The sequence below is a fragment of the Daktulosphaira vitifoliae genome, unplaced genomic scaffold, assembly GCF_025091365.1.
Source record: "Daktulosphaira vitifoliae isolate Bord-2020 unplaced genomic scaffold, ASM2509136v1 Scaffold_5, whole genome shotgun sequence".
Taxonomy (NCBI): domain Eukaryota; kingdom Metazoa; phylum Arthropoda; class Insecta; order Hemiptera; family Phylloxeridae; genus Daktulosphaira; species Daktulosphaira vitifoliae.
In genome coordinates this window covers 30,711,750-30,732,396 of record NW_026099576.1, presented here as the reverse complement: position 1 = coordinate 30,732,396, position 20,647 = coordinate 30,711,750, and the positions used below count along the sequence as shown (strand labels likewise).

General features: G+C 26.0%; 2 protein-coding genes across 4 annotated transcripts; one reads left to right on the top strand and one right to left on the bottom strand.

Annotated features, from left to right (window-relative positions):
- The first annotated feature begins 4,493 nt into the window (after positions 1–4,493).
- Positions 4,494–6,645, top strand: LOC126908403 (ribosomal RNA small subunit methyltransferase NEP1). Its single transcript, XM_050690431.1, has 4 exons — positions 4,494–4,764; positions 4,837–5,080; positions 6,204–6,412; positions 6,470–6,645. The coding sequence occupies exons 1-4, from the start codon at positions 4,633–4,635 to the stop codon at positions 6,581–6,583; spliced, it is 699 nt and encodes a 232-aa protein (XP_050546388.1). The 5' UTR covers positions 4,494–4,632; the 3' UTR covers positions 6,584–6,645.
- Positions 6,646–6,699: 54 nt separating this feature from the next.
- On the bottom strand, positions 6,700–15,193 carry LOC126908400 (myrosinase 1-like). Of its 3 annotated transcripts, none has more exons than XM_050690425.1 (12): positions 15,047–15,193; positions 9,449–9,565; positions 9,246–9,379; positions 9,052–9,186; positions 8,844–8,966; positions 8,573–8,753; positions 8,421–8,518; positions 7,897–8,038; positions 7,409–7,560; positions 7,191–7,325; positions 7,024–7,130; positions 6,700–6,956 (listed from the first exon to the last, which is right to left on the bottom strand). In XM_050690425.1, the coding sequence occupies exons 2-12, from the start codon at positions 9,546–9,548 to the stop codon at positions 6,824–6,826; spliced, it is 1,440 nt and encodes a 479-aa protein (XP_050546382.1). In that variant the 5' UTR covers positions 9,549–9,565; positions 15,047–15,193; the 3' UTR covers positions 6,700–6,823. The 3 variants fall into 3 exon arrangements, with proteins under 3 accessions (XP_050546382.1, XP_050546384.1, XP_050546385.1); XM_050690427.1 differs by having other exon boundaries at positions 15,052–15,177; XM_050690428.1 differs by lacking the exon at positions 15,047–15,193 and adding an exon at positions 9,700–9,720.
- Positions 15,194–20,647: the final 5,454 nt, after the last annotated feature.

The following is a 20,647-nucleotide window of genomic DNA, read 5'->3' as shown; positions in this document are numbered from 1 at the left end:
TATTCATTATATTAGCAAAAAATATTTGTAAATAAATATTAAATATGTCAGCTAAATTATATTTTGATTAATAATGGTCATTTTGACTATTATGATCTAACCAATATCGATTCAAATATTTTTAATTTAATCAAATGATATTTTTATAAAAAAAAATATTGAAGGCGTGGTATGGGCGACCAATTAATCGCCGCCCTAGCACTGTTTGTTGTTAGTTCCCGGATGGGTGACCATACAGACATAATGACAAACGCCTTGTCCCTATACTAGCTATACATAATGAGGTTGTGTAAGGTCGTCAGCCGGTGTAAAAAACCTATCAAATCATAAGGTAGAGCCGACCCCAAATTGTTGGGATAAAGGCTAAGTAGATGATGATAATTTTAGCATCAACTATTGAATATTTAACAACTATAGAATATTACTATCCAATAGTTTTTAAAACTGTTTGAACGTTAAGACTATAGAATAGTTTCGATAATTATCGAATATTTTTACTATTGATTATTCCTCATCACTAATTTTAACCAAAAATAATGAGGGAATCGGTATAAATACTAAAATTTTGTTTTTAAAAAATAGTCAATTAATAATAATTATGAAAATTTTAGTATTATTTTAATTTTAAGTAATTAGTCACTAGTGATCAATGATTATTATATATAATATTATTTATTGGTAAACGATATCAAACAAGTTTAACTGATAGTTTTATAAAAATATATATTTAAAAGATAAAATACAACTATCAAATCATAATTAATAGGATTTACAATAGTGTTCTAAAAGTTTATCCTAACAAAAATAAGAATTTTGATTTATACAGTTATATTTTAAAAGAAAAATGATGATGAAATATTTTCCAATAAATAATATTAATGATATTCCATCTTAATAAATGAATTTGTGAATGTATGAAATATTTAATATAAATTTGATTATATTTTTACTATTTTTAATGATAAAACCTAAAAAAGGATTTTTTTTTTTTGAAATAGCAAAATTATTTTTTGAGTAGATTAACAAACAATGGGTAGGCTCTTAAAAATTTCTTTAAGTTTGTTTTTAACGCATTTGTTATTAACAAAATTAGCATTACCCATTTTGAAACGTAATAGTTTAGTAGGAATATAGGAAATAATAATACTACTAAATAATGAAGTGTATTAATTACTATAATTAACACAACTAATTAACAACCAGGTGTTTTATCGTTTTATAGATAAGATAATTTTTTGTTTTTAATTAGTTGGCATTTTTACTAACTCATTTTACTACAATTTTTGTTGTCATTCATAACAACTATAAATGCCATTATGTAAACATCTATTAAGATAAATTTGTATGAACATTTTAAAAACTAAGTAAATAAATCTAATTTACTTACTAGAGGATCTAGAGATTTAGGGAATTATATGACTTTTAACAATCAAATATTAAGGGTCACCTTCAATTAATTATTAAGTTAGTTAATAATTTTTCAAATAAAAGAGTTTAATACCACCTAAAAATTTGTCTTGAAAACGCATATAAATTTTCATATTAAGTAATTTTTGAGAATACTGGTCAAAAATCAACTGACAGTGAGTTTTGTCTATGTTTAAAAATAAAATTCGTTTTCTTACTACAATTATTCAAAATTATGAATGATATCAAAACTTACATCTCTGAAACATAAAGTTTATTTTTATGTACAAAAAAATTATAATAAATTAATCATATACTTTAAAATGAATCAAAAAACTTATGATCATTGTATTTTTCATGATCTTTGATAGTCCCAGAAAACGCAGTAGTTTGTATAAAATAAATGATTATGTATACCATTTGTAAATTTTATACTTTACATTTATTTTTTAATCTACTCAGACTTCCGGTGTCTAGACATTAAATATAATTATTCTTGTGGACATCAGCAAACATCAAACTAACCGCTGATGATGATTTCTTATTAGTTAATATTTATCCTCATTTTTTATTTATAAGAATTTCTAATAGTTATGAGCTTAATACAAAATATACTCATATACCAGAGTTTATAATATTTAAAAATTTTATTTATGTTATACGATCGTATACATTCAGAGCTAAATATAGACGAAACTAGGCTGTACATTTGAAAAATCAATTATTTATCCAAAACCGTCATCATATTGATTTTTTTATTGTTCTAAGGGCCTACAAAGGTATAGACATGTTAAGTACTTATTAAAAATATAATCAATTGGTAAATGTAACTCCTAGCATGGTCAGTGGCGAATTTACAAGAAGGTTTGTGGGTTTGGACAACTACCGAAGACCGATAATTTTACATTAATTAATATGTAGAGTAAGACTTTGATACTTATTGCAAGTCATTTTTATTCAATACCCTCCTCCCAGAAATATGTTGAAAGTCCGTTACTGAGTTTGTATGTAGTCTACGTTGTTTTTTTTAGCGAAGTTTATATATATTGGTATCTTTGGGTATATCGTGTTTGTAATTGAAAACTACCAACTCCTTACACATAAAAGTTTTAAGTAATCTTCATGCGAAAATGATGACTACAAACTTTCCCGAGTTACCACAGCTGTGGTCAAGAACTATGTGTTAAAAATATATGTGTAATATAAAGTTTGCACCTGTGTAAACTATAAATTATTATAAAGGACGATAATATAGGATAACATTGCTTATAGTTGTTAAAATTTAATGAGTTTCATAAGGTTAGGTTGAAAGCTTAAATTTCATCAGCTTAAAAATTAAATTTAAAAAAAAAGGCAAATATTTTTATTTATATATTGAACAAACCCTAAAACGGCTACTCTATATACTAGGACCGTATTATTTATTAGGCACTATAGGCACTGTAGCTAGGGCACAAACAAATTTGTTTTTAAGGTATTTTTTTTACTTATCATCCACGTTAAAGTACTATTTTCAGTATGAAAATATAATATAACAAAATAGTTAGTTTCTTATAGTCCCTAAGTACTTAACAAATAGCTTAATCCGATCTTGTTTCTCACAAAGCCTCGCAAATAAAGTCGATTTGTAACAAAAAATTCAGTTTCTCAATCCAATTAAATAAATATTATTCTTCATTGCCCATTAATACAATATATTTTTAAAAATAGAATTGAACACTCCGTAATTATAATGCCGACATAGTAATAGAAAAATGAAAATAAAAGGTGACATAGCTGTTATTTATTTAAATCATAACACTTACTTTTTAATGTGTTATGGCAGTTAAAATAATATTTTAAAAAGGCGCTAATTTGAGGTTAAATAGGGTTAAGATGCAAGTACAAAGGACTTTCGTTGAATAGAATTCGGCGGTTCGTGCCAACAAACAAACCATGCATTTCTTTCCGGTGCACTGTCGTTCTTGCCGTCTTTTTAATATGAGTATGTTTTCAAAGAGGTATTTTCTTGACGTTCCCCTTGCTATTGCTGACAACACTCTTTACGTCATTATAATAATGTAAAAAATAATAAACTCACAACATTTTTGTTGGATAAATAAGCACATTCTCTCACTTGTTAAATGGTCCATCACCTACTTAATTGGACGTTATGGTGATTAATATACTTTTAGCTTCACCGGGCCTTGCAATAACACAATAGTATAATATTGGAGTTTGACTACATTTAAAAATTTCATTAGATATATCTGACAAATAATACCAATAGGTATTTTAAGGAAAGGAGATATTTGAATTAAACTTCACAAAAATTTTTTTCAAATAGCGCGTATATTCATTTGAAAAATAGTTTTATCATGTATAGAAATTATTAACAGCTAGCAAAAACCCAACCAGGAGCGTTTATATACTACTTTGCTTATAAATAAAGGAGTTTAAAGATATAAGTACCGTTTTACCTTCGATAAAATATTCCAAAATTGTTTCTAGGGTCATCCGATACATTTGCATTAAAGCGTTTTAACGAATAATGAAAAATGTGATTTTTCCTAAATACATTATTTGATAAAGTTGAACTTAATCTCCTCCCTTGGTAAATACGCTTCTATTAATGATTCCGGTGGTACTCGGAAAAAACTATCTAATTCAAAAAATTGTCAAAATGAGCTTATGTAAAACATTATTAAAAAAAATGATATCAGATAAGTATTAAATACCTATTAAGCACAATTTCATTACTTTGTGAGGAAAAATAAAATTTTTTATTCAATACCTCAACAATTTCACATAGAAGTTTTAAGCTTATGCGCAAATTTAAGAGTAACTATTTTTAACAACAAATTTTTTGTTTAAAATAAAAAAATGTCTCTCTTTAGTTGTATTTACAAAATAAAGTAAAAGTCACTGATGATTGTAAATTTTATTATGAATTAATTTCATTTTAATAAAAATTATAAATTAACAAGACAATTAACACAAATATGCTAAAACGATAAGAAATGTTAAGTTATGATAAGCTATCATCAGAGTGATATCTAGCTATTTTATTGTACATAAGAACACATGGTATTTCAGTTTTTGGTTATTGTATTCTTATTTGATAGTAAGAGAAGTGATTAAATGAGTAGTATTTTCATTTTACTCTCGTTATTTTAATTTTAATTTGTTCTCTAACAGTGTTGGATAGTTTTCGTGATTGTAAATTTTATAGAAAAATATAAAAAAATGGGTAAAAAAAGAAGACGTACCGATGAAGATACAGAATTTGATTTAAGCAGAAAAGCTAAAGAAGTGAAAGATGACAATGAAAAACGCTTAATAGTAGTTCTAGAAAACGCTCAACTTGAAACTGTTAAAGTAATTTTTTAATTAGTCGTATAAGGCTGTTTTTAGATATTGATTTGATCATATTTTTTATTATTATTTCAGGTTGGAAAAACTTTTGAGTTATTAAATCCTGATGAGCATGGTCATATACTACGCAAACATGGTCGCGAGCTTGGCAATTGTAGGCCAGACATAACTCATCAATGTTTGCTCATGTTATTTGACAGTCCACTTAATCGAGCTGGATTACTTCAAGTGTATATTCATACTGAAAATAATGTTCTTATTGAAATTAATCCACAAACAAGAATACCTAGAACATTTAAACGGTTTGCTGGATTAATGGGTAAGAGTTCTCGTCAAAATTTTATACTGCTTTTTTTGTCGTATTAATTTTTTTTTTTTCAAAATTTCACTATACCTGAGGTTAAACTTGATAGTATATGGTGAAGGAAGATTTTTTATAGATTTCTTCTAGAAATAAAAACCGGGCTACATGTTTTTTAACACACGTCTTAATATCATTTTTAAAGTTTAAAAGAACGAATTATAATTTTCATAACATTTCCTTAAGTTAATTCATAAATAAAACTGAACTAATATTTTTAAACGTTATTTATAATATACTTTAACACAATTTGCTCACTCCCTTTAACAATGTAATGTATCTCAAAAAACTTTACTTTTTAAAAGAACGAAATTTAAAATTTAAAAAATATATTAAAAATAAATGATTCTCAAACAGTTAAATATTGAATTTTAACTTAAACAACATTTCTGTGATCTATTACTTGTTTTTGTATGTTCTGATAACAAACATAACTCAAATACATCAAATTTTGATATCCGTCATTGTTGTAATAAGTGAAAATATTGTTATAATTGTTCATTAAGTAAATATGATATGTTGTTTTTCAAATTACTTTTTTCTTGTCATTCATTATTAACATTGTAAAATACTTGTACATACGAGATTTTTCTAGAATAATTTAATATACTAGATATTATTTTGAGAGAACTATTTTTTGCATTCATTGAAACTCATTTCAATCAATTTAGCTCATTATTAATAGGAATCGTAGAAATTATTATCACGCATAATGGATGAACCTCTTTCTGTTTCTGTTTCTTGTTATATCACAAAATAAAAAAAATTGTCTGAACCTCCTTGATTAATATGTATACCCAAAAGTTATCCTGTAGTACTGAATAATTTTCTGAAACAGAATGTTTCTGCTAGTCTAGTAAAAACATCCTGCTTTAATTTTTAAAACCTAGAAAAATTGTCCATTGATGACAAAGGTACATATAATTCATACATTTTATTATTAAAAAAATAATGATTTTGTATTTCTTAAAATTTTAAAAAATAAATTGGAAAAATTTATCCTATTCTTTTTATAATTTATTAAAGTTAAAATTTAATTTTTTATTTGATATATATAATTTACTTATTATTTTTTTTACAGTTCAGTTGTTACATAAATTTAGTGTAAGAGCTGCAGAAACATCTGCCAAACTAATGAAAGTTATAAAAAATCCTATTACTGACCATCTACCTGCTGGTTGTAGAAAAATAGCTACATCTTTTTCTGCAGGTAAACCAAAAAAACCTTTAGAATTTGTCTCTCAAGATTCACCAGTTGCCATAGTTGTTGGTGCAATGGCACATGGCCAGGTATTATTGATGAAATATTTTAATACTCAGTTATTTATGTAATTCACTTTGCTTCAGATAAAAGCTGACTATGCTGAAGAAACTGTTTCAATAAGTAATTATCCATTGTCAGCTGCCTTGACATGTACAAAAATATGTTCTGCTTTTGAAGAAGGGTGGGACATTCTGTAATTAAGACTTCTTATTATTTTATTGGTTTTATTTTAAAATATAATAATTTTCTTTTTAAGTAATTTACCAATTAAGATAACTTGCTTTTTAATTGAATACAAAAATTAACAACCTCAAACTTAAATAATTATGTTTACTATAAATAAAAAACTAGAAATGGCACTTTAAATTATACACCAAGTATAAAACAAACAAAAATTTAAGATTTATATGTAATAGATTAAGCAATCATTAACCATATTAACTGGTTGGGCTGACTGAATCGTTTAATATTCCAGTTGTAACAATAGCTTTGAAAAATTGATATGATGCTTTTGGTACACGGGGTCTTTGAGGATTATTGAAGTCTATATTAACTAGTCCAAAATGATACCTACAAAAATTATAAATATTAATACTCAAACATTTAATTAATACATTGTTTGCTTTCATATGTATACCTATAGCCGTCCATCCATTCAAAGTTATCTAACAAAGACCAGCATGTATAGCCTATTACATTACATTTATCGTCATTTATAGCTTGAAGTGTAGCATATAAATGGCTCTAAAATAATATTTCAATGAACAAATTTTGTTGTTTTTAAAATAAATCATTGTATATTACTTTGATGTAATCGATTCTTTCTAAATCATTTAGTCGGCCATCATCAGCATATCCATTTTCTGTTATGATGATAGGTGGGTTATTGTATTCATTTTTTATCCAAACAAGAAGTTTATGCAAGCCTTCTGGTACAACCTTAAATTATATTATGTTTAAAATATGAAATATATGAGAAGTTAATAATTATGTTAATTAGCTCGTTTGATAATTTGTATTACTATAAGCCAAGGTGCAATAGATACTGGCCATGACTTGTCAACTGAAATTATATATTCTGCATCAGGATTGTAATTTGGATTTGGATTTGGATCTATACCATTAGTTACAAATCTAGTAGAATAATGATTTAAAGCATAGAAATCAGCTGTGCCTAAAATATAACAATAAAAAGCTTTTAAATACTAATTTATAAAGTTGATTTATAATTGAAAATATTTAATGAAAACTTAATAAGAAAATGTACTAATTTTACTATAAAATTTTTAATCTAAAGATAAAAACTTTAAATAATAAACATATTCAGTTATTTTTAAAATAATAGTACAGAAATAACAGTTACTTCAATATATGAAAATTACAGCAACAAATTTAATAATGTTTATTTATTAATTATAATATTAATTAAAACTGATAATAAGAAAATTATAATAAGTATGAAAATTAATATTTAACAAATCTATTATGTCATTCTAATGTTTTTAATCACCTTTAAGTAATTTAATCTCTTCTTCTGAAAATGTTGGTAATGTAGACCATGGTCGTCCTTCACTTTTACATTTTCTATCTACCCATTCTCTCATTACAGGTGGATAATCACCCTTATAAATTGGATGACTGAACCATCCTCTCTAAAATAAAAAAAAACCTTATCTTTGATATTTAATTTTTTTTGTATTTTTATTGGAGTGTAATTGAAGCACATGCTTGAAATAATAATAAAAATTGAAATAAAAAAAATAATATTTTTATATATTTGCTAAAATTCTGTTTAACGGGAGGCCTGTAATCATTGGGCATTAGTTTTATTTTATTAAAACTCCTTTTACTTTTAACAAAAATCAGCCTTTATCTGGATGTACAAGGATATAAAAATTATTAAGCCTATATCTTATAGATAGACAGAACTATAAACAATTGGAATGATTCCAATTCTAATCAATCAAACTAAGAATCAGTCTAATACTTAGTTAAAATAAAGTAGAATTAATTATTACAAAATTGATTTAATACCTCAAATTGATTAGCTCGTTCAGCAGTTTCTATGTCTTTTTCTGAATCAACATTTTTTGGAATAAAAAACATTCCATTAATTGATATACTTATTTTACCTGAAAATTAAAAAAATAGCTCAAAGTTCATGTAAAAACTAAAAACAAGCAAACCTTTTTGTTTTTCTCTGAACATGTCATTGTATAAATGATAGACTTTACTATGAGCTAAAAGTTGTGTATGACCAGCCCTATAATAACCAGTGTTACTTAAATTTAAGTAGGGTGCATAATTACAGAATGAATATCCTTTACATGTTTCCATTGGTTCATTAATTGTTATCCACCATTTCACCTAAAGATTTATAAGTAATACAAAATAAATAAATATCAATAAAATTGATACCCAATAGTAATCAAAACTAAATAAATTTAAAAATATTACCCTGTCACCAAAATTTGAAAATAAAACTTTTGCGTATTCTTTAAAATAGTCAGCTATTATTGGATTGACCCAACCTCCAAGATCTTGTAGATATTGAGGAAGATCCCAGTGGTACATTGTGACCTATACCATTCAATATTGATGAATAAAAATTATTAATTAAAAAAAAGTATGTTGAAACATTTGCAATTAAAAAAAATTGTTTTACTAGTGGTTCAATGTTGTTTGCAAGTAGCTCATCAATTAAACGATTATAGTATTCTATTCCTTTAGGATTAATCTTGTGAGCTTCTCCGGTTGGTGTTATACGAGTCCATGATATTGAGAACCGATAAAATTTAAGCTAAAATATTATGCTATCAAAATGTATAAAATAAAAATAAATTGAAATAATTTACTTACATTAAGTGCTTTGGCTAATGCAACATCTTCTTTATATTTATGATAAGAATCACATGCAACATCACCATTAGCACTATCTTTGATCAATTCTGGATGAGTATGGACCATTTTATCCCAAATATTTTCACCTTTACCTAAAATTAACAAAATCACAAAATAAGAAATTTTAAAATTAAAACTTCCTTCAAATAAATTGCAATTACCATCTTCATTCCAAGCTCCTTCAATTTGGTAAGCAGCAGTGGAAGTTCCAAACATAAATCCATCAGGGAATTTATTCGATGACTTAAGATTTTTAGGCATTATTAGTGTTATAAAAGCTGCAATAATTAAATTATAATACAAAATTTAGAAAGAATTAATTTTACAATGAAACTTAAAATACCTAACGTAAAATAATTAACTTAATTCTATATTTCTCAATTTCTAATAATTCTTTAAGTGAAACATTTACCTGCGCAATTATATCAAGATATTTGTTAAATTTCTTTGTTTAAAATTACAGTTAAAGAATTTAAATTATATAGTATTTTAGAATTATATTATAATGTTTTTGTAAAATTACAAGTTATAAACAAACTATTGCAATAAATTATTTTTAAAACTCAGAACTTTTCATTATTATTGTCAATAATAACGAAAACAATATGTAAAATGTATGAAAATTTTTTGTTATTTATATTTTAAGAATTAAATTCAAATTTGAAAACAATTAATTATAAAAGTTATATATTATATTTTTGAATCTAAAAATTATTAATTTGAATATAATTAAGGAAATAGAAATTGATGTTGCTTTTGTAATTATCCACCAATTTCTTAGATATTAACACTATCTACAGATTTGCATCGAAGCATTTCTTATGATAAGTGATTTTAATCACTGTCAGATTAAAACTATACTGACCCGACTGTACCCCACATCATCATTATGCTACCGTATTAAACTTCAATTACATTAATTCTAAAAATATAAATAACAAGATATTTTCACACATTTTAAATAAATTTAAAGTAATCAATTTAGTAGTATTTATTAATAGTAATTCTCGTTTAACCACATATGACAATTATTTTGTTTAGTATTACAAACTTGTTATAATAATTTGATGTATCAATAATTTTATAGCACCTACAGTGAAACCTCTGACGGAATTCGACGGAAACATCTCCTGATCATAAAAAATATTTAGACCCAGTTAAGTTTTCCATAACGGAAAAAAGTTTGTTCCCCAGTATTTCCATTGAATAAAGATTTCACTGTATTATGTATGATAATATAAATTCCATTACTTTTACAGAAAAATATATTACTGGTTATAAAAATATTTTATATAATACTTGACTGAGTTAATGAAGCACAACACACAAAAGAACTAGAATTTTTTTCCAAACAATTTTATAGACAACCATTTCAACATTAAATAGTAATAATAAAATAATTTTCTTAGTATTTTTTAAACATAATTACTATTAATCTCAAAAATTTTAAAAAAGTCTCAAAAAAAAAAAAAAAAGGCTCTGCAAACTTGGGTTTTATTCAGAGAATTTCTCATGAATTTCACCTCTTAAGACCACTAAAAAATCTTTTTTGTTCACTGGTTCGCTCTATCCTTGAGTATGGTTCGGTTTTATGGGATCCTTACACAGCTACCGACTCTATGATGCTTGAAAGAGTACAGCGTAAATTTTTACGCTTTGCGGCTCATATCCTTAATATCCCCATCTACCTCATGACTTAACTCCTATTCAAAATTTCTTACAACTTCCTTTCTTATCTGCTAGAAGACATGATTCTAATATTCGTTTCCTTTCTAAACTCTCAGCTGGCTTGATTGATTCTCCTGTCCTACTTTCTAAATTGAACTTTCGGGTACCTCCTCGTTCAACTCGCTATACTGCCCCTTTCCTCATTCCTCATTCATCTTCTAATTATATTTTTCATTCCGCTCTCCCACGTTTAATGCGCACTGCAAATAACTCTGCAGTGACCCTGATTTTTTACATTCTTTTCATTTTTAATATAGTCATTTAGCCTTCCTATTTAATATTTAAATTTTGATTATGTTTAAATTTTTCTTTTTCTCTTTATCAAGCTTAAGTTTATTAATGTTTCATTTTTAGTTATTAGATAATTTTAAGTTGTCCAGTTAACTGTCTAGTACATATTGTATTTTTTGGGTTATTGCCTGTATAATTTATAATAAATAAATAAATAAAAATTTAGTTTCAGTCAAACTAATCAAATTAAATAATAACTTGACAAAAGATGAAAAAGTAAACCGTATTTTTATTATTACTAAGGTATATTTTTAGTATTTTTAAAACATAATATTTAACATTATTAATTTAAGGGCTAAATGTGGTATGTCAATGTAACCAATAGCATGATAAATAAAATAAAAATATAATTTGCTCAAATTATTTTAAATATTATTAATTTTTTTAATTACTGTAATATTATAATTTATTTATATATTTAAAGTTTAAGACACCAAAAGAAGTAATGATTACAGATATTGAAGTTTTACAAAATATTGTACAACGTCAACTTAGACAATAGATATACAAATAAAAAAACAATAATAAAATATATATATAGGGGCATCATTTGGGGGAGTTGGTCAGGGTGTGCGGTTGTATCCATACTTTAAAGACAGTCCCAATTAGCCTTCAGAAATAATACAATTTTTTATAAATCAATTCAAATTTCAAAAATAATGTATTATCATAGTTATATGGGCCAATAAACAAATATTCTGTTAACAATTAATGGAGTAAACAATAAATGAGGGGTTAAGCGCAACAGTGGCCTAACCCTCAAAATGTTAAAAATTGAGTTAATGAAATAATTTTGTTGAAAATAAAAAACATTTTAATGCAACAACGGCCTATTTTTGTATTTTTAATTTTACACTAGATAATAACACTATTTATGTTGTTGTATTAATAAATTGTATATACTTGTAAGAATTTTAAAAGATGTATTACACACATTAATTGTTTTGTGGCATAGGCCACTGTTGCGCTCAACTCCTCAAATATATTATACTGAAATATTGATATTTGTACCGGACACAAGATAGTAATATTGATGTTCGTAACAGTTTTTATCACGACTTTTTTGTTGCGCAGTTAACAGCAATAATTAATAACGGTAATGAACTGATATAATATTAAAATAGTAAATATTTTTATAATTTATATTTACTACTTATGTTGATTGCGATTCATAATCTATGGAAAAATTAAAAGAAGAATTATTTACTTAAGTAGGTATATCTATTTTTATATGGCCCAATAAAATTTCAAAATGGCATACTTGAAATCTCGCACACCCCAAAAAAAAAACTGAAATGACGACCCTGTATATATATATTCAATAAATACATGTAAGCATAATAACTATTAATTATTAAATTTATTAATTAAATTAAATTAAATTAAAGCATAGTTTAATATAACGGGATTGAAGCAAAATCAAAATTAAGTACATTGTTTTATTTATCTATTTGCGATACTCCGGACTATAATTAAGAAATTTGTAGGGCATTGAAGTATTATATTTTTATTTAAAGGTTGAAATTTAAAATTTTATTTTGCAAAAGAATTCGAGACAAGATAATTTACCGTTTGTCTATTTATGAATAATAGTTTCGTCGTTATATAATCTAGGGCCTACGATTCTATACCCAATTCTAAAGCTAAAATATCTGGCAGATTTCTTTACTTAAATACTTTCTTTATTTTCATGAACCCTCGTACTCATACCCTGAGAGATATTATTAAAAAAACATACAATAGTTCTCTCTGCCCAACTTGCCATAACTTTTTTCTTTTGAGTTACTATATAATAACTTAAGATAATTAATGTTTTTTAATTCGGTGTAGTTTCTATTTATAAAACCAATGACTTGTAGATATTTGCTATAAATCGTGTCAATATAGATATTGAATGTAAGTCAGAGGCTAATAAAACACCCAAATCTTGCACAGTAAATGATATTTGCAATTTAAAATTGTTTATTTTATTCAGAGCTAGGGTTTTATCTTATTGACGACTAAAGGAGACATATTTGCACTTAAATTGGTTAATTGAAATACCGTTTCAATTATACCATTTAGATTGTTTTGTAATTGGTGTGAGTTTTTATTTGTATTAATTAATAGATAGATTTTTAGGTCATTAGCAGGTAATAGATATTTATTTTCATGATTTGAAATTGACTCCAATGTCATTTGTAGGTATACTGAATAAAAAAGGAAATATTCCTTTCTTATGTCTGATGTTCGTTTGACCTATTATATAATTGCAATGTAAATTATGATAATAACTGGTAATCTATATCAAGTTTATTTTTAACACCAAGATACCATGATCAACCAGATCTGTGTAAATTGTATCTATTTGACCACCAATTTTTTTTATGTCAATTAGATAAGTATATTATACTATTAAATTGGTTTCTATTGATTTAAATTTGAGAAAGCTATGTTGTTCTATTACTAAAATGTTCTTGAATGATTTATATAATTTTTGTATCATAATCTTTTTTTAAAGCTTTTGGGAGTGTACTTAACTTGGATATCGGACAATAATTTTCAATAATTGATTTATTTCTACCTTACAACAGAGAAGTTATGAAGCTTAATTTTCATTTACTCGGGAAAATATCAGAGTTTAGATATAAAGATAATAATTATATCGATCCACAAGAAAAAGGTTCGAAATAGTTAAAGCGTATCATCACATGTAAAAATAAAGATGGAACTGAGTGTGAGTCTGAAATAGGTTTATAGTCTACACTTAATAGTTCATTAAACACTTCCAGTTGATATAGTACAATTGGATAAATCAACTTTTTTAAATCATAGAAAACATTATCATCAACAACCTTTGGCGTGGTAAAAACTGATGAGATATGTTCGACAAAATAATTAACATGGATTACTGAGCATTTGTATTATAATATTACGTTAATTAAAAAATGTAATGTATACGTTTAATGATACAATATTTCTAAAATTAAACATTTTCTTATGTTTAATATATATTTTTTTTTATAAATAATGGTATTTTACTTTATCATTTATTGTTTAACGTTTTTTTTATGTATATTTTTCTTTTTTTTAACGTCATAGCCATCACTTACAACGTTTTTAAACCTCGATTATGAGGATCCTCATAAGCAAGATCTTGCTTCAGTAAAGAACTAATTTTTATTTAATATTTTATTTTAATTAAGTATTATTAATTACATAACTTTAACCGTAAGCGCGATTGGGAAAGCCTTCAAGGAGCTTAGCCTCTCCAAACATTTTGTTGAAATTGTGCCTATTCCTTCAATTTTTATCTAAAAATATAGTACATTTTGTATTAATCCCAAGTTCCTTTTGTATAAATGACTTCAAAAGAAAACTAGAGTGACCTCACAATTAAATATTTTATCAAGAAATATTTAAAACTAATTTATTAATATAATTTTAAACTCTTTTCAAAATAACATGGGAACAATTACACAATTGTGTTATACAGAAAGTCTCACGATGTTTTGACAAATACAAATACTTTTCTTATGGCAAATTAACAGAATATTTTATATGATAGTCAAAATTTTTCATTAAAATTACTATTAATAGTATTTAGAACTATGATGAACCAATACTAATAAAACTATGAATTAAACTAATACACAAGTATATTTGATAATGAATTAATAATGTTATTCTTAGAACATGCATTTAAAAATTATGTAAGTTACATATAAGATCAAAAATTACAAATTAAAATAAAATCTTACCTGACCTAAGATGTATTGCGTTGAACTAAACTTGTTCTGTACTACTAGAGATTTTTATGTATAAGACATTAGCAATTAAACTACAGTTTATCAACAAAAACACCGTTGAAAACCCAAAAGATTACAACTTAGAAGAATATTTAGATTTACCTATTGTAGTGTTCAAAGGTTAACGTACATTTGTAACAACCAGTATTTATACTTTTCAATTGCAGACACAATCATGATTATGTACACTAGGACATTTAAATCTAATTTCATACATGTATGCATGTATTGTGTTTAAAGTGGTTTTTTGATTTAAGTATCTTATTTTAAACAAAAATCAAATATATTTCACCCAACCAATTGTAAATCTAAAAGGCATGTAATATGATGTTACATTTAGCGTTGCCAATCCCTATAAACACGTATTACGGTTGCAATACATTGTTTATAGTGTTCACTAAATAAGGAAACGGGTTTTTATTTTTCTCATTATATGTGACAATTGACCTGTTTCCTTATTTTTTGAACACCTGTAAAAAATTAATGTAATATAAAGAAACACGTTTATTCTAATAAATATAGGTATTTTCGTAAAAAATAATACCTAAATAATAAAGATTGAACAAAAAATAGATCATAAAAAAATTTGGTGATGGTAGTATTGCAGTCATTTTTTTTTTATCACGCAATATAGGGGAAATTGAGGCAAAATGGATATACGGGGTAAAATGGGACAGTGTGTTAACTTGAAGTTTAAGGATCAGGTATTATTATAAAGTATTTAAAACATTTTATTAATTTTGAATTTATCATTTTTAATAACATTTTTATATTGAGCAATAATTTTTGCAATACTAGTTAAGTATCCAATAAAAAAAATTATAAAGTAGTTAATACTTTTATGACAAACGTATAAAAAAGTTAAAGGTGTATTATTATATTATTACTTATAATATTATATTATCATTTGTACATGTATGTCACATATTATGTATAGTAAGTACAAGATCACTAAAATAGGGTTCTCTCATTTAAAATACAAAATAACCCGTTAATTATTGGATAAAATCTACTTATTGTAGAAATTATTTAGTAACGGTAGTGATCGCTGAGCTACCCCCTTCAGACTATAAAAAGCCATTTTCCCCCGTCTAAATCAGTTCTCTCGGCGATTTTAAAATACACAAAATCTATGATACTCTTCTCAAGATTTCACTCTCCCGGGACTTATCGGGTAGCTAGTCTGGTCGATAATGTATTTGTTTTAACAAACGTCGCAAACAGACAACGCAGAGAAACATACAAGTATATTTGCAGTGTTTAATTTTTGTCTTGATAATTATTGTGCCGCATCCTTTCAAGGCGCTAGCGCCGAGACACATTTTTTTTTTTAATGATTTTATCGGCTCAATTTAGGGCCACAGCGGCCTCTCCCAAAGGAGGAGGTTTTCTTAACCATTTACACCATTTATAACCTAACCATTTATACTCCGGGATGGATGGTTAATCCGTCGTCGGTGAGAGGAGGGTGGTGACTCCAATTACCGAACAGATCGTTCGGCAATGTGTCCTCGGGTTCGAACGAACCTGAGAACACATTGGGCCACCACAATTCCGCCTTGTTAAATTTTTTACATAGATATAAATATTTCTGAATCTTGTTTTGGCTGGGTCAGTGGAAAATTTAAGAAATGTTTGTGTCGATCTCTCAATAAAATATACTCTCTCCAAAAAAATACTTATTCAATAAATGTAAAAAAATTATTAAGGACAGTTTATAAATTATATTTCTAATAAAATATAGAGTGTTTAGAATCTTTCACAAGTAATATCAGCCATAGACTTTGTGTAATTTAATCATATTATTTAAAATTTGAATCGTTTTTGTAAGCAATTATATTGACTATATGACGTATAGTGTAAATCATATACGTAGTAGTGCATCAACATTGGATTACTTGAAATATTATTGCATTACATAGTACATAAGGTAAGTACAATTTAACCTATGATTTCTAACATCCAACAATCTATTATGTAATAAAACATTAATAAATTAATAAAGAAATTATATAAGTTTAATAAAAAAATTATAAATATTAAAAAAACATTTAACTTCCAATATTCCACCCAGCCAGATCTAATCAGATCTTCTTATAATATTATCTAATTATTTCTTCTTATTATTATTATTTTTAAGTTCTATTTAACCTATGCTTCCGCTTTTTTTTCTTTTCCCTTTTAATTTTCGGTTTATTACACTTGATACATAAAAAAAAATTTTTTTGTTATTTATAAATAAATTTACTGGTCTACAAGGAATTTTCATTCGAGACCAAAATATACTTTTCTAAACCCATTTTTTAATTTCAAATCTGCAATTAAAGTTTCGCATATGGCCTAAATAATATTAAAATCCTTCTAATTAATATTAAAAATATTTATGTTTTATTATTAGGTTACGTATGAATAATTAATAAATATATTTCAATTGAAAATAAGTTGAAAAAAGTTCTATTTTCTATATGCATTTTTATGTTTTGAACACTCTCCCTGTTAAAGAGAAATAGTCCGATTTAAAAAAAAAAGTATATCGAATGAAAGAGGTATATAAATAGTTTTTCTTATAAAAAAAAAATTGCATTGATCCATACATTTTTCAAAAAGTTGAAGAAATATAAAATAGAAAATTGAGAATTTTAACACAAAAATAGCATTTTCACCGCGAAAACAAAATAAAATCCTAAATTTTTATCTATAACAAAAGGAAAAATCGTTCTGCTGATTTCAATTTCATTAAAAACTTCATCACAGGCGACTAAACGTGGGTCTATGGATACAATAGGACATAAAGTCATACATTAAATACATTAATGGACAATGGCTTCAAGATGTAGAGGAAACTAAAACGAATATGGTAACACAACTTAAAGCACTTTGGAATAGTTTCAAAGGACTTTTGAAAAATGACATGATTGCTGGAACCATTGCATTTCGTACGGAGAAGAGTATCTTGAAGGAGATAACTTTAAATTATGTGTAATTTCAACTTTGAACTAAATATTCAATTAAATTATTAAAAATAAAATATTGGTACTTTTCGAACAGACTTCGTAATATTATTTTTATAAAAATGTGTACACAAGTATTTAAAAATACTTACAGGTATATTTCCGAGTATTTAAAAAAAATATAAATATCTTAAAATCGTTTAGATTATTTAATTCGCTGGTACAAACTTGAAATGTATAAAATAGCTTGCTACTATTTTACTGTTCCTGCGTAAACTTGTTAATAACTTTGTTTGTTTATATAAAATAAAAAATTTATTATCTGGAGTTTAGTATTGAATGTAAAGATTTGAAATTTCTATTTTGAAAAAAAAAATTTAATGAACTTAATTTAAATGTTTATTCAAACCCTATTCTTCGATTATGATCTAGATAATTTTTTAGGGGTAGTGTAAAAGATAAGTAGGGGAGAATGGAAGTTTTGGACGAGTTTTCAGATTAAATTATCAAACCATATAATAAGATCAATAGTTTATTAAAATAGTTCATTTATTATAAACTTTGAGACAATCATAAAATGTTTAAGTCTTCACTATGTTATTTCATAAAATTAATTCATTAGGCGGGAAACATCTATTCTTTTTTTATTTATAAAAAAAGTTACTTTCACCAGTCAACATACTAAACATATAACTACATTGTCTAAATTTATTATTAATCATAGATGCTCCTACTAAAACCAAATTTTCTAAAATTTGAATTGGCTTAATTATTATGAGAACTCAATGGTTTCATTAAAAAGTAATACATTGGCCCAATCAAACTATTAAAAATACAGATTACAAACCATTTTTTTCATAGTATATAACTGGCAAATAAGTGTGTACAGTTAATATAAACTGTAACTGGATTATTAAAGTAATTATTTATTATAATTACACTTAATTTTTCAATTATTCAAATATCATATATGCAGTGGCCTACCAGCGAGTATGCATGGTAGATCTGTTGGTCTACCCGACCAATTTTCAGATCTATTAAGTTTCTAGGCTCGATCCCTATGAAGTGTTTTAAAAAAAACGAATATACGATAGCAAAATAAACGTCATTAATATGCCCCCGGAGAGGACTTAGTTTCAATCCTATAGATAAAAATTACAATAATTATAACCGGGCGTGGTGTGAATTTTAATCCTGGACACGCCACTAGATTTTAATATGCTAAAATCTATCGTCAACCACTAGGTGAAATTGAAAATAAAAATTTATAAAAAAAATAACATTTATACTTCTGGCTGAAAGTAAAATAATAAAATATAATGGCCGTAAATAAAATAATAATGTGTGCTAGCTGAAAATAAATTCGTATATGTAAAATCTATTATTTCAACTCAAATGTTGCTAAGTGACTGGAATTTTTTTTCCTATAAATACGGTAAACATTCAATGAGAGTTTACGGTCTGCCGTTACTTGTGAACTGTCAATTTGTCGTCGTGAATTCATTTTGTATTTTTTGAAAATCAAGCTATTCAACAAGGTCATTATGGAATCGCAAAATAAGAAAATTTCAGAAGTAACCAAGCAGATCGAAGGAGGCCGGGACAAGTTGATTGAACTCCTCATTGAGACCGACAAAATATATCGACTGGTGATAAAACTAATTAATGATGATTTGAGAGAAATGGAATCGAGCAATCCATCCCAGCCTCCCTGTACCACCTCCGTCGTGTTGCGAGACTGTTTGAAAGATCAAAGAATGAACATTTTCCGCGTTATGGACATCTACCTTGACAATTATGATGCCGAAGAAACACAAAATATGCGGAATATTAGATCAGTGTGGGAATTTTCGCATACCTTGATCCAATTGGTCATTCCGCAATCTACCTCGTCTGAGCCCAGCATCTTAAACAATCACGGACTATTTATATTCAGCAGACTTCGGGGTATAGCTGATCAGATGGAATCTGTAGCAGGTAGAAACAAGATGTTGATGTTTAAAATGAATTTAATTCAACGTTATACTAGCGGATCGTCATGTTCAAGTTGCCCATCGTCACGCCGCAAACGCTCCTTACGACGGAGTTTTCAGTGAGTCGATCCTCAAATATTTTCAAAATCTGCAACATTTGTTTTTCACTCATTTGTGGTAGATTATTTTAAACACTTAAGTTTTTTTTTATTTATTACACATTTATGTGTTTCGTTTCATGAACACTTGTTCAATCTTTATTGTTGTTTGTTGTTAACTTTTTCCTGTTTATTTTGTTAATTTTTTTATTTAATTTTAAAATTTTGTTTATTTATTTTTTTCTCATACAATAAGACAAATTTCATTTGTAAATTAACAATGTCAATTGTTTTTTAAATAAATAAAACTGTATTCTATACTTAAAAAATATTTGTTAATTATTTTATTAATAACATCTTCAACATATATGAAACTTAGTTATAAATATTAGAACGAGATTCTGGAGGAACAACTACTTCCAGTGGCATGTCCAGCGAGTAAGTCGAGCAGGCCCGACTTACCTAAATCATGTTATCAGATCCATGACTGGACTCCATAAGATGTTTTATGATTGAAAAAAAATTAATGTC

What these genes read in the sequence shown, in the direction of transcription:
- LOC126908403 (XM_050690431.1), top strand. Translation starts at nt 4,633, where the DNA reads ATGGGTAAAAAAAGAAGACGTACCGATGAAGATACAGAATTTGATTTA. An exon ending in CTCAACTTGAAACTGTTAAA is followed by an intron (nt 4,765 to 4,836) that starts GTAATTTTTTAA and finishes TTATTATTTCAG; the next exon opens with GTTGGAAAAACTTTTGAGTT. An exon ending in GTGCAATGGCACATGGCCAG is followed by an intron (nt 6,413 to 6,469) that starts GTATTATTGATG and finishes ACTTTGCTTCAG; the next exon opens with ATAAAAGCTGACTATGCTGA.
- LOC126908400 (XM_050690425.1), bottom strand. Translation starts at nt 9,548, where the DNA reads ATGCCTAAAAATCTTAAGTCATCGAATAAATTCCCTGATGGATTTATG. An exon ending in GTTCAGAGAAAAACAAAAAG is followed by an intron (nt 8,519 to 8,572) that starts GTTTGCTTGTTT and finishes TTTAATTTTCAG; the next exon opens with GTAAAATAAGTATATCAATT. An exon ending in GAATGGATGGACGGCTATAG is followed by an intron (nt 6,957 to 7,023) that starts GTATACATATGA and finishes TAATTTTTGTAG; the next exon opens with GTATCATTTTGGACTAGTTA.